This window comes from Dendrobates tinctorius, unplaced genomic scaffold (assembly GCF_039654945.1).
Source record: "Dendrobates tinctorius isolate UK_male_01 unplaced genomic scaffold, ASM3965494v1 ptg000192l, whole genome shotgun sequence".
Lineage (NCBI taxonomy): Eukaryota > Metazoa > Chordata > Amphibia > Anura > Dendrobatidae > Dendrobates > Dendrobates tinctorius.
In genome coordinates, this window is record NW_027361859.1 from 7,908,010 (window position 1) to 7,922,852 (window position 14,843).

The 14,843-nt window shown below is 43.3% G+C and overlaps 1 protein-coding gene across 1 annotated transcript in view; it reads left to right on the forward strand.

Annotated features, from left to right (window-relative positions):
• Positions 1-9,184, forward strand: part of LOC141055959 (uncharacterized) — a 193,061-nt gene extending 183,877 nt beyond the window's left edge. Inside the window, 6 exon segments of the mRNA XM_073552654.1 lie at positions 4,394-4,500; positions 4,630-4,809; positions 4,892-5,015; positions 5,099-5,196; positions 5,385-5,475; positions 7,000-9,184. Coding sequence (XP_073408755.1) covers positions 4,394-4,500; positions 4,630-4,809; positions 4,892-5,015; positions 5,099-5,196; positions 5,385-5,475; positions 7,000-8,990 — 2,591 coding nt within the window. The 3' untranslated portion in view covers positions 8,991-9,184.
• The last annotated feature ends 5,659 nt before the right edge of the window (positions 9,185-14,843 follow it).

Genomic DNA, 14,843 nt, shown 5'->3' on the forward strand with positions numbered 1-14,843 from the left:
AAAGGTTTGTAGTTTAAGTCATATATCGATGCTGACGTACATCCCATCTGTATTCCTAGATATTTAAGATGTGACTTTGCTATTGGTATCCCACAGATTTCCCCCCTTGTTCCATCTGCTACCATTAGTGGCATCCTTTGCCCACAGAGAAATAGTATTTCACACTTTGTTCTGTTCAATTTAAAACCTGACAAGCTCCCAAACTCCTCTATCTGTTTTATCACTTTCGGTAGGTCCCTCTGAGGATTGTTCATGAATAATATAATATCATCCGCAAATAGCGCTGAGTGCAGTCGTTCCTTCCCAACACTAATGCCTTCGAAACAATCTCCTTCATTTAACAGTCGAGACAATGGCTCAATGGCAAGGTTAAACAGAAGGGGTGACAATGGACATCCCTGTCTAGTCCCTTTGTTCAAAGGGAAAGACTGCGACAGGAACCCGGGCGTTGCCACCCTCGCCTGAGGATTCGCGTATAATACTCCTATAAACGTACGAAAGGCTCCCTCTATCCCCATATTGTCGAGTACCGTCTCCAACCATGTCCACCCCACGCTGTCAAACGCTTTTTCAGCATCAAGCGTGACCATGGCTGGACATTCCTCCTTTCGAAGATCCCTGTGTCTATTAGCATCCATTACCAACATGGCCCTCCGCACATTTGTCACCGCTGCCCTCCCTTTAACAAACCCCGATTGTGCCGGTGAAATTAAATTTGGTATTATCTCCGCCAACCTATTGGCCATCAATTTGGCCAAGATTTTAAGATCCTGATTTATTAATGAAATTGGCCTATAGTTTGCTGGATTGTCTAGATTCTTATCACCCTTGGGTATCAATTTTATGTACGCAGTGTTGAGATGTCCCGAAATTCCACATCCTCCCAGTATTTTATTGTACATTCTAGTCAAAACCGGCGCTATCTGCTCTCCCATTTCTTTATAAAATTCCCCATTGAACCCGTCAGGTCCCGGTGCCTTGTGTATATTCAAATCCCTTATTACCGACTGTACTTCCTCTATTGTTATTTCCGCGTTCAATCTAGACAGCTCTTCCGAATTTATTTGCGAAAGTTTTATTTTTCCCAACAGATCACTTCCCCTGTCTCCCGTCTCTTCCCCCCTGCTATATAAATTCGCATAGTACTTCCCCAAAATCTCTGTAATCTCCTTTGGGTTTGAGGATTTGCTCCCGTCCGGTCTAGTCATATTAGTTATCAAGGTCATTGGTCGTCGTCCTTTCGCCAGATTGGCCAATAATTTCCCCGCTTTATTGCCAAATTTGTGTAGATCAACTTCCTGTTGTGATCGTATCAGGTCCTCTCTTTTCCCCACCCAAGAGTGAAATTCCTGTCTCGCTGCCTTCCACTCCTCTTTCGCACTTTGTGTCTTGTTTGATAAGTACCCCGCGTATTTCTCTCTGAGGGCCTCGCTTGCGTTTTGGTATTGTTTATGAGTATGCTTTCTAAGTTTAGCTACATGTCCCATCAATCTACCTCTCAGTACTGTTTTTGCAGTTTCCCAGAACAACATTACATCCGCCGCATGTTCACTATTAGTACTGCTATAATCATCCCACCATTCGATCAGAGTTTTGGCAAATTCCTTGTCTCTAAGCAAAAACGACGGAAACCTCCACAGATAATCTGTCCCCCTCTGTATTGTATCAGTGATGTCTAAAAGCACTGGGCTATGATCCGATATCACCATATCCTTAATAACCACATCTCTAACCGTATGCATCAAAAGTTGGTCAACCAAAATGTAGTCAATCCTGGACCACGCTTCATGAGGATGTGAATAGTGAGTGTACTCCCGGTCATTTGGATGATGCAATCTCCAGCTATCTTTCAAATTTGTGTCCTCCAAAAGCTTGGCCATTAAACCTTTTACCTCTCTAATCGGCCTACCATCATCCCTACTATATCTCTTGTCTTCCCCCCTTGATACCACCGCATTAAAGTCCCCTCCAACCACCCTTTTGAGTTCCGTATCCTTTTCCAATTCCTGAGTGATGAAGTTAAAAAAAGAAGTTTGTTCATTATTGGGGGCATATATGTTATGTATACCAAATTCTCCCTGTGGACTGGAAAGCTTGATGTAGATATACCTCCCTTCCTCGTCATTGGTCTGAGACACTATCGTGTGGTTAAAATTTTTGTTGATCAAAATCATCACCCCTGCCTTGCGTCCCATGGAGCCTGACCCAACTACTTTTCCCACCCATAGTTTTTGCATACGAAAGAAATCTCCCTGGGGTAGATGAGTCTCCTGTAATAATGCTATATCCACTTTCAATCTTTTGAGGTGCCTCAATATCATCATACGTTTATGTGGTGACTTCAATCCTTTTACATTCCATGTCACTATTTTATCCATTATCCCAATTCCTCAAATATGTCAAGTCGCCATGTGGTCTTTCATATGTGTGGTGTTTTGCTTCCTTCAAGCGTTCAGTGCGCTTATGCCGTTGCATTCCCTGTACCCATCCACCCTTCCTGTATCCATTAACAATTAACAACCCCTCAACTAACCCCCCCTGTACAATCAAATGTCTCTGCACTCCCATTTTTTCTGTGATGCTCCTGGCTCCGCTATTCTCCCTCAGCCATTTAATTAAGAATTATACGTAGTCTATCCCTCATTAATTTATTACCCAACTAACCCAAACAAGGCCTTCTTGGTTAGTAGTCTAGCCAACATATAGCACCCCCTCCCTCCTTTCCCATGCATAATATTTGTCATTACTGAACCCAGAATCTTTCTTCTTCCCAGCTTTGTGGATACCTCAACATCCAACAGAGGAGTTTATCAAATAAAAATATAAATGCGAAAGAAACCCGATCCCCCCCCAGATATTAGTACTCCCCTACCCCTACCCCTCAGAGTAAGCAAAACCCCAATATCAATAACATCTGGAGAGACGAGAGGAACCAGTAAGAAGAGGCCACTTCAACCCTCACTATCCGTCAATCTCTCCTCTCATAAATCCCTCAGTTCAGTCTTCAAACCTACTCCCCAGAGTCTCTCTCAAGGCACTCCCCTGCCCTGGTTTCCCGACTTGTGTGACGGCGATCTTCGTGCCTTAGGGTTCTCCATGTGAGGCTCCTTCCCTTCCTCTCTCCTTTCAGTCCATTCGTTCCAGCCCTCCTCCCGAACCTCCCCTTCCCTCTCCCCGTGTCGACCACCCCTCCTCTCCGGAGATTCACTTGTCAGGTTTCTGTCCTCCATCTCCTCCATCCATCTCTCCGCCTCTCTCAAGTCCTTTGTCACAAAAAAAGATCCATTTCGTTTTGTCACTCTCAGAAGAGCAGGGTAGAGTAGTTGAAACTTTATACCCTTGCGGTACAGTGTGGTGCATATCTTGCTGAAGGACTTCCTTTTCCGGGTGACCTCTGCCGAATAATCCCCAAAGATCAATATTTTATGTCCTTGAAGAGACAGTGGGGTCCTTCGTCCTCTAAATGCTCGCAACAACTCTTCTTTGTCCTTGTATTCCAAATATTTTATTATGACTTGGCGCGGTCTGGCTGTTCCAGTCACCCCTGCATTACCCTCCTTCCCGTCCGCTCCCCATGCGTCCGTGTTTTCTCTTACAGGGCCCACTCTGTGCGCTCTTTCCACTCTGCATCTGTGTGTCAGGCCCAGCGCCTTGGGAAGCTCTGCTTCACAAATGTTATCCAGCTGCCACATGGTTATTGATTCCGGTAACCCCACCAGTCTTAAGTTGCTTCTCCTGGACCGGTTTTCTAGATCTTCCAGTTTGTCTTTCATAGCCTGGGAACCCTCCTCCATCTCCTTCATTTTCCCCTTTAACGTTGTCACCTCATCTGTATTAGATAATCTTTGTTCCAGCTCTGCCACTCTGGCTCCCTGCTGTGTGATCTGTTCTTTAATGGGGGATAGCGCCACCCCCACCATGGCCTCCAGGGACTCCTTTATCTTGTCTGCCAGGTGTGCTGCCACTGCTCCTGCCAGGCGATCATAGTCTATGAGCACGTCCGTTAACTGACTGCTCTGCTGGGCTGCCGGCTGCTCATGCTGCCTTCTCCCCTCCTCCTCCATCAGGCTCTGCTCACCTCCCTGCAGACCGCTGTATCCCGCGTCTGCCGCGCCCGCCGCCATTTTGAGATCTCGTGCTGCGTGGTCTTCCCCAGCAGCTCCTGGCTTTAAATGCTTGCCGCCGCTCCGGAGAAGGTACCGCTCCATATACCGGCGTCTCCTACTACTTATCCCTCACTTCCCGCTGTCTCCCGCAGCCTTGGGGTGATCTTTGTCGGTCTTTGTAGCTGAGGGGAGCGCGGAGCTCTGTCTCCTGCGTCCTCACATCACAGCGCCGGAACCGGAAGTCCGTGATGGTATATTTTATGTCATATGTGTTTCTTTCCATTTAGGTTTGGAAAATGTTCCTGACCAGTCAAAAATGGATAGAGACAGGGACAAGATGGTGGAGAGGATATTACACCTCACCCTAGAGATCCTCTTCCGGCTTACTGGAGAGGTGAGAGATTCTGATGACGTCACATTACATCATTCTTATCTGTGGGAATAACAGATGGACAGAACTGGAGAGGTGAGGACTCTGGAAATGTCTGTGGTGAGATTTATTAATGTGTCTCTCCATAACCAGGAATACACAGTAGTGAAGAAGACCTCTAGTGAGCGCTGTCAGGACCCTGTGTCTGAGGAATGGAGAAGACCCCTGAACCCAATCACTGGGCCTCCACCTCACCCCCTAATACATGAGGACATCAATGACCAGAAGATCCTAGAACTCACCTACAAGATGATAGAGCTGCTGACTGGAGAGGTGACACTGCTGGGAATGCTGGGACATTATACAATAACGCTATGAAGGAATCGGGGAATGACGGTATCATTGTATGTGTCAGGTTCCTATAAGATGTCAGGATGTCGCCATCTATTTCTGCATGGAGGAGTGGGAGTATTTAGAAGGACACAAAGATCAGTACAAGGACGTCATGATGGAGGTTCCCCAGCCTCTAACATCACCAGGTAACAGACAGGACTATATACACACGGCCTATCATTATCTGTATGTAAAGAATAAATTCAGTCCCTGTATGTGTTTCCTCCAGATCTATCCAGTAAGAGAACAACACCAGAGAGATGTCCCCGTCCTCTTCTTCCCCAGGACTGTAAACAAGAAGATCCCAATGTTCCTCAGCATCATCAGGTAGATGGAGAGAAGGTGTCATGAGATCTCCCCTACGATGTGTAGACGGCTGTGAAGGTCTTGTGCTCAGTCTTGTTTTATCCACCAGTATTATATGATTTATACTTGTGTAATGAGAACGGTGGAGATGGTAGGATTAGAGCTGATCATAGATGTGACTTCTCCATCTGTCTGTGACTTTGTTTCAGGGTGAAGATCTTCCCCATATTAATACTACAGAGACATATGTGATGGATGATGAGCGGTGTAAAAAGAAGATACCTACAGATAACCGCCCAAGTGAGTAGTAACCATCAAATGCAGAGAAGTCTCAAGTTCTTCTCATTCACTTTGTGGACTGTTGGTTCTTTTTTTTATTGTATATTTTCTCTCCTTCAGCGAAAATACACATTAAATATCATTTGAATATGTGATTTTGTTATAGATGGTAACACACGTAAAATACAGCTGCATTTTTATATGTGAAAGAAGTTTATTTTTTCATCATCTGACGAGGTCTTTGTACAATAGTGAATAATGGAACACCCCCAGAGAAGCTCTGACTTAGCCCCTACTCAGGATTGCACTGAGTATATTGGCCCAATTGGGCCCTGGGATACTAACATTAACTTGGAACAGTCTAGATAACTTGAATCCAGTACCTCACGCCTGCTGTCTGTTGTTTGATTTGCTGCCTTATGTTTGGTTGGTGTTTGGCCTGCAGCATCTGCCTCTTAACATTGCTTGGTATAGTTGTTTTTTGCTTCATTGCTTGAATTGGTTTAGCCCAGTGGTTCCTAAACTCCAGTCCTCGCGGACCCCAACAGGTCATGTTTTCAGGATTTCCTTAGGATTTCACAGGTGATGGAAGTATCACCAGGCATCAGGAATGCTCTCACATGTGTAACACTATGGAAATCCTGAAAACATGACCCGTTGGGGTCCGCAAGGACTGGAGTTTGGGAACCACTGGTTTAACCTTTAGCATTGTGACTTTGCTTAGTTTGGCCTTTTTTTGGGCCTTGGGTCAGCTTCCGGCTTCTTAGCTTGAATTAGCTTTAACTCTAATGGCATGATTTAGCCATTGGCCATGTTGATTTGGAATAACCTGCTGCCTCTTGCCTTAGTGTAAACTACTCTTTATATGGTTGTGGACTGCTGCCTCATGATATGACTACCCAATGTCTTATGACATGTTTGTGGCCTGTTTCTTTGTGTCTCGAGATCAGGACTGCTGATCTTGATCCTGATAATCCAACCCAGCCGCTGCCACTGCTTAGCAGCTGTCTCTCATTATACATTGTACAAATGTCTGGGTGGGGTAAAACACAGCTCAACAACTGAGCTCTGGTAGATCAGCATAGAGAAAACTTACTGTCATAACTGCTGCACCTAATAATTGTTGAAATCACCTCATGCTGATGCAGCTGTCAGATTACATAGCAAAAACCTGCTGACAGATTCCCTTTAAAGCCATAGCTTCTTTCTATCTGACCAAACTATCCTTCACTGCTTTGTGTTAGTGCGAATGTCAGGGAAAGTGTGAAACAGACACGCACCATGTAATAGCACTGAAATATAGGTGACTTTATGATTTTCTACTGAGTAACTTACTAGAAAAGGGGTGGTGATAGGCAGATTTGAATTTTTTTAGAATCATGAATAAAATACACAAGTTAAAAACTTCTGTCTATTAAATTGTGATCTGTAGACACTTGACTACATGACTTATGATAACCTTTTATATAGAAACTGTTAAAAAATCAATCTAATGTTATAGTAATATAATTTAACCATAATAAAAAATGAGTTTATGCTTTACAGGTGACTATGCTAGGAGCCAAGAAGGACATCAAATATCTTCAGATTGTAAAGCAAGTGATCAAGGAATCACACATGATACACATGGAAAGCACACCATTATCCCATATGAAAACTCAACACTTCACACCAAAGAGCTATCTTCATCGCAGATTGTGAAACAAAATCAAAGAGTTCATACAGGAATTAGACCATATTCATGTTCAGAATGTGGGAAATGCTTCAAACATAAATGCGAACTTGTGAAACATCAGCAAATTCACACAGGGGAGAAGCCATATTCATGTTCAGAATGTGGGAAATGTTTTAATCGGAAATCATATCTTGTTGAGCATCTAAGAATTCACACAGGGGAGAAGCCTTTTTCATGTTCAGAATGTGGGAAATGTTTTAGCCATAAATCAGTTCTTTTAAGACATAACATACTTCACAAAGAAGAGAAACCATTTTCATGTTCAGAATGTGGGAAATGTTTTAGGCAGAAAAAAAATTTTGTTGATCATCAAAGAATTCACACGGGAGAGAAACCTTATTCATGCTCAGAATGTAGCAAATGTTTTAGGCAGAAATCCGATCTAAATAGACATCACAGATTTCACACAGGTGAGAAACCATTTACATGTTCACAATGTGGTAAATCTTTTAAAGTGAAGACAGGTTTAGTGGTGCATCAAAAAAGTCACACAGGGGAGAAGCCATTTGCATGCTCAGAATGTGAGAAATGTTTTATCCATAAATCACATCTTGCTATACACCAGAGAGTTCACACAGGAGAGAAGCCATATTCCTGTTCTGAATGTGGGAAATGTTTTGGTCAGACATCCTGTTTGGTTAGGCATCAGAAAAGTCACACAGGGGAGAAGTCGTATTCATGCTCAGAATGTGGTAAATGTTACAAGTTGAAATCAAATCTCGTTGAACATCAAAGAGTTCACACAGGGGAGTATCCTTATTCATGTTCAGAATGTGGGAAATATTATTCACATAAATTACATTTTGTTGCACACCAGAGAAATCACACAGGGGAGAAGCCTTTTTCCTGTTCAGAATGTGGGAAATATTTTAACCAGAAATGGAATCTTGATAAACACCAAAGAACTCACACAGGGGAGAAGCCTTTTTCATGTTCAGAATGTGGGAAATGTTTTACAAGTAAATCAACTCTTGTTACACATCAGAGAACTCACACAGGGGAGAAGCCTTTTTCATGTTCAGAATGTGGAAAACGTTTTGGAGAGAAATCACGTCTTATCGTACATCAGAGATGTCACACAGGGGAGAAGCCATTTGCATGCTCAGAATGTGAGAAATGTTTTACCCATAAATCAAGTCTTGCTATACACCAGAGAGTTCACACAGGAGAGAAGCCATATTCCTGTTCTGAATGTGGGAAATGTTTTGGTCAGAAATTCTGTTTGGTTAGGCATCAGAAAAGTCACACAGGAGAGAAGCCATATTCCTGTTCTGAATGTGGGAAATGTTTTGGTCAGAAATCCTGTTTGGTTAGGCATCAGAAAAGTCACACAGGGGAGAAGTCGTATTCATTCTCAGAATGTGGTTAATGTTACAAGTTGAAATCAAATCTCGTTGAACATCAAAGAGTTCACACAGGGGAGTATCCTTATTCATGTTCAGAATGTGGGAAATATTTTTCACATAAATCACATTTTGTTGCACACCAGAGAACTCACACAGTGGAGAAGCCTTTTTCCTGTTCAGAATGTGGGAAATCTTTTAACCAGAAATGGAGTCTTGATAAACACCAAAGCACTCACACAGGGGAGAAGCCTTTTTCATGTTCAGAATGTGGAAAACGTTTTGGAGAGAAATCACATCTTATCGTACATCAGAGATGTCACACAGGGGAGAAGCCTTTTTCATGTTTAGAATGTGGGAAATGCTTTATCCAGCAATCAGTTCTTTTAAGACATACAGTAAGAGAATTCACACAAGAAAGAAACTATTTTTATGTTCATGATGTGGTACATTTTTAAAACAGAACAAAAATGTAGACACACATCAAAAAAAAAGTCTCACAAGGTAGAAGACATTTTCGTGCTCAGTATGTAGAAAATATTTTACCAAAAAGTTACATGTTGCTACAGATCTGAGAGAAGCCATATACTTGTTCTTAATGTGTGAAATTGTTTTCTAAAAAATAATATCTGAATAAATATCAGACAAATTACTTCTTAGACATCAAAGAGCTAATATATAACTAGTTTATATATAATAACCATATCTTAAAGGGCTTGTGCCGCTTTTCTTTCTTTTAGCCAATCCCACATTTATGCTCTTCCACCCAAATTTACGTTTTTGTTTTTTTTTTCGTTTTGGGGGCTTTTGTAATGATCTGGATTGACATCAGAGCTACGTCCTAATAGTTTTAGTCTTTGATAAAAATTAAATTTGCACTGATGAAACAAACCACTGTTCAGAATAGAGTTAACAGAGCCCTTAATCTGGTTGACTGGAACAATGTCCTCAGAAATAAGAATACAGAAAATAAATGGGAAATGTTTAAGAACATCCACTGTAAGCGGTTTATACCTTGTGGGAATAAAAGGACAAGAAATAGGAAAAACCCAATGTGGCTAAACAAAGAAGTAAGAGGAGCAATTAACAGTAAAAAGAAAGCATTTAAACTACTAAAGCAGGATGGCACCGTTGAAGCTCTAAAAAACTATAAAGAGAAAAATTCTTTATCTAAAAATATAATTTAGGCCATGTGCACACGATGCAGATTTCCAGCGGATCCGCAGCGGATTTTACCACGCAGAAACGCTGCATATCCCGCATTGTGATGTACAGTAGCCTGTTAATCAATAGAAAAAAAAAACACTGTGCAGACGCTGCAGATTTTTCCGTGCGGTTTTCTTGTGGTTCAAAATATGCAGCATGTCACTTCTTTTGTGCGGTTTTCCACCTGCTCCATTCTCCAAATCCGCAGGGGAAAACCGCACAAAAACCACAAGAAAACCGCAAGAAAAAAGGAAGAAATCCGCAGGAAAAATGCAGGTCATTTGACCAGCGGATTTCTTCAATTCTGTGCGGAAAAATCCGCAGGCCAAAAAAGTACGTGTGCACTTAGCCTAAAGCTGCCAAAAAGGAAACAGAGAAGCACATTGCTAAGGAGAGTAAAACTAATTCCAAACTGTTCTTCAACTATATCAATAGTAAAAGAATCAAAAGAGAAAGTGTAGGCCCATTAAAAATTTGTGAGGAAAGTATGGTTGTAGATGATGAGGAAAAAGCTAATATATTAAACACCTTCTTCTCCACGGTATTCACGGTGGAAAATGAAGTGCTAGGTGAAATGCTGAGAGACAAAGAAAACCCTATATTAAGGGTCACCAATCTAAAGCTGGAGTCACACATAGCGACTCACCAGCGATCCCGACAATGATATCAACGTGTCAGGATCGCGGGTGAGTCGCTATGTGATCGCTGGTGAGCGATCGCGCGGCGTCGCTGTGTTCGTTAGTTACCAGCGCGCTGATGCAGGGAGCTTGTAACTAACATACTCATCGGGTATCTAAGGGACGCACGTCCCTTGGATACCCGATGCGTACGTTAGTTACCAGCAGCACGGTGGCTCAGTGGTTAGCCACTGGGTTCGAATCCCACCAAGGACAACATCTGCAAGGACTTTGTATGTTCTCCCCGTGTTTGCGTGGGTTTCCTCCGGGTACTCCGGTTTCCTCCCACATTCCAAAGACATACTGATAGGGAATTTAGATTGTGAGCCCCATCGGGGACAGTGTTGATAATGTGTGCAAACTGTAAAGCGCTGCGGAATATGTTAGCGCTATATAAAATTAAAGATCATTATTATTTATATAATATTGGCTACTAACACTGTGTCCTTTTTGCCCACCTATTTTGTGGAATACCCCACTCCCTCTCTGTTAACTCTATTCTGAACAGTGGTTTCATCAGCGCAAATTTAATTTTTATCAATTTCTGCATCCTTCTTTGACAGCTTGGTGGTCTGTGTCCAGATTCGCAGCAGATAAAACCCGCTATACACCAGCGCCACTACTCTTTTTATTCATTTTTGTTTGGGAAGTTCATTGAGCAGCAGGGTGGTTTTCTGGTGAAGGAAAAAAAAATCTCTTTAAATCTTCTGCCTGAGCGAGTGTGAGCGAGCTGAGTGTAATCGAGAGCGTAAGTGTAACCGGTGGTAAATGTGTGACTTGTGATTCAGTGACTTTGGATTCAGGGAGTTTCCAAGGGAGGAATTATTGAATTGCTGTTATATTTTATTAATAGTTTTTATTTATTTTTACTTATCCTTTCTGTCTGTTGCAATCTCCATTAGGAATGTGCTCCACCATTGCCAATGCCATCCGGTGTACATCTTGCCACACGTATGCAATCCTTGAACAAAAAAAATTATATGCAGACCTGAAATGGCAAAATTTTGAGCGCAATGATATGCGATCTGTGTGGCGGACAAAACCCAGTGTAAAATATCTGCCCTGTAGCTAAATATTTTTTTTGGCAGCAAAATGGTATTAAAAAATTGTATAAGACACTCCAAAAAAATTCTACAGTACCACAAAAAATGGCAGATTTTTCTGTGCACTCAGATGTCATACCTGGGATGGGCTAACCTGTTTAAAATTGCTGGATTTTCAAAACGCTGTACTATCAAAAGTTTGGCTGTAGTCTGCAGTGTCAACAAGCAAATGAAGAAAAAAAAAGGGGGATCTGGATTGCTTTGGAGTAAAATAATCAGGATCAGGATTAAGATGTAAAATTATTCTTAGCCACTGATACCTGGGGCTAGTTATACACGGTCAATATATGTAATAGGCAGCAGCACCGTACAGTAGTGGACCCTCTTGATGTATGCAATGATATCTATATCCCACATACAGTGCCTGCTCGCCTTGCACTGATATGTATATAGCCACATACACTCCCCTGCCTACCTGGCACTGCAACCTATATACCCCGTAATTAGTCCTTAGAAGGACTCTTGGTTTAGCTGAATTTGTGGATTTTATGATGGTATACCCACACTAACTTATAAACCCCGAAATATGTCCCTATCTCAGCAGCAGCTCTCCCTACACTGATTGCAGATGTGACTGTGACGAGCAGGGCGGCGGCAGGTCTTATTGACCTTATGACGCTGTGCGGCCAGCCAATGACTGTAATACCACAACAAATATGCCTGTGGCATTACAGTGCGTGGCAGACAATCCCTGCATGTTAATTGGCTCTCTAAAGAGCGCCAAACATGCAGGGCGGGGACCCGAGCGCCCGCCGAATAATCCCGGAAATTCTCGGTGCTCGCCAAGTACTGCGAGTACAGCGATACTCGGGCAAGTAACAAGTAGTGGCGAGCATGTTCGCTCATAACTAGTCATTAGTTCTGCCTAAGGGCACTTGGGCACAAGAAACGTGTCAGGTTGTGGGATGTGATGTGCGTCAGCCGTGTCACCCAATTCATTGTACTGAGGGATGGTGGAGATTGCCTCTCTCCCTCGGGAGTGGAGTATGTTCCGATTTCTCATTTTTTAGTCTGCTCTTATGGCGATATCACTTAATATTGTAGCGTGGAATGTTAGGGGGCTCGGGGATGCAAATAAGAGATGTGCTATATTTACTAATATGCAGAAATTTCTCCCGGCTATCCTGTGTGTGTCTGAGACCCACATGGTGAAAGATAATATTCACTGGCTAAGAAAGGGATGGGTTTCACATGAATATCATTCCACGTACTCGACCCATGCGCGGGGTGTCAGTGTGCTGGTGCACAGGTCCATCCCCTTCTCATGTACTAAATCAGTGGTTGACCCTGGGGGCAGATTTGTATGTTTGCTTTGCACGTTATACTGTATACAATTTATTTTGGTTGCCATATACATCCCCCCGCCCTATTCAGTCAAACCAGTAAAAAGAATCTTGTCTATTTTGGGTTCCTTTCCCCCTGCGCCGACTCTTCTAATAGGAGATTTTAATACATATTTGCATCCCTATTTGGATAAGTTGCATTCGGGAAACATATCAGAAGATGCAGCCTCAACCTCATTTGCTACAACGTTAGTGGAGCTGGGTATGGTAGATCTTTGGCGTGTCCAAAACCCCACAGCCAGACAGTTTTCCTGCTACTCTAGCTCCCACCACGCTATGTCACGGATAGACCTGGCCATTGGGAATACACTCATGACCCCATATGTAAGAGGGGTGGCCTACCTGCCTTGAAGTGTATCTGATCACTCGCCGCTACATGTCACACTTTCATGGGGACACCCCCTCAGCCTACCTAGACCTATCTGGAAGCTTAATCCCTTCTGGATCCAGCTTATAGGGGGATCTTTGCATGATGCCATTCTAGAATATTTTCAACTTAATGAGTACTCTGCATCATCACACATAGTCTGGGATTCCATGAAAGCCTATGTCAGGGGCTTATATATTAGAGAAATATGCACACGGAAAAGCCAAAATAGACGCTACACCCAGAGTCTGATCCAGGAGGTGTCTGTTGCGGAGGCTGCGGTGATACTCAACCCGACAGAGGAAACTAAAAAAGCTTTGTAGAAGGCACAGGGGTCGCTCAGGGAAAACCTCATGTCGGCGGCAGCAAATAAACGTTATTTCCTCAAACAAAAATATTTTATAGAGGGGGAGGGAGTAGGACATTTATTGGCCACGGTCATTAGAGCACAGGACGGATCTTCATATATCAATAGGCTAAAAACGGACTCGGGTGGTCCTGTGACAGACAGTGCGGACATAGTGAGTGAGATAAGGAGGTATTCTATGCGACTATACACATCAGATTGCAGTCTCACGGAGACTGAGATTGAGCAGTACCTGGATGCTCTCTCTCTCCCTGCATTGGCTGATAGCGATAGGGATTCATTGGATCGGGACATCCTGTTGGAGGAGTTGGAGGAGGCGCTTGGTCAGATGCAAAATGAAAAGGCTCCAGGAATGGATGGCCTGCCTGGCGAGTTTTACAAAACCTATGCACCCTTACTGCTACCTAAGCTACTTAAGGTATTTGAAGAGGCTGAAAGGCAGAGGGTCCTCCCGCCATCTATGAGGGAAGCTTTGATAGTTTTAATATTAAAGCCCGGAAAGGATCCAGAGGTTCCGGATTCATATCGCCCGATTTCCCTATTATCAACAGATGTTAAATTATTGGCCAAGGTACTCGCCAATAGGATGTCCCGAGTTATCTCATCTGTTATACAGAAGGATCAGACGGGATTTATCCCAGGCAGAGCCACATCTATGAACCTTAGGAAACTATACTTGGGGATTCAACATAGTTCTGGGGAGTTGGGGGGAAGAGCAATTTTGTCCTTAGACGCCGCTAAGGCGTTCGATAGTTTGGAGTGGGGTTTTTTGTGGGCGGTACTTCGGAAAATGGGCTTTGGACACAGATTTATAAATTGGGTGAGGCTCTTGTATGGCTCGCCGGTGGCGAAGGTTGGGGCTAATGGCAGGGTCTCTGAGTCTTTTCCTCTTGGGAGAGGTACTAGACAGGGGTGCCCGCTCTCGCCCTTGCTATTTGCTACTGCGGTGGAGCCATTGGCAGTTGCAATTCGGAAGTCCAGAGAAATAATGGGATTCAGATGTGGAACTGTGGAGTTGAGGATATCATTGTACGCGGATGATTTACTTCTATATTTAGATAAGGTACATTCCTCGATTTTGCCGGCAATGGAGGTCATTCGAGAATTTGGGCTGAGGTCTGGTCTTCGGATTAATTGGTCCAAATCAGCTTTAATGCCGATAGACCCTCTCCCGGCGGATTTCTCAGATTTCCAGATACCGGTCCCTGTAGTTCGGAGGTTTAAGTATCTGGGTATAATTGTTAGTCC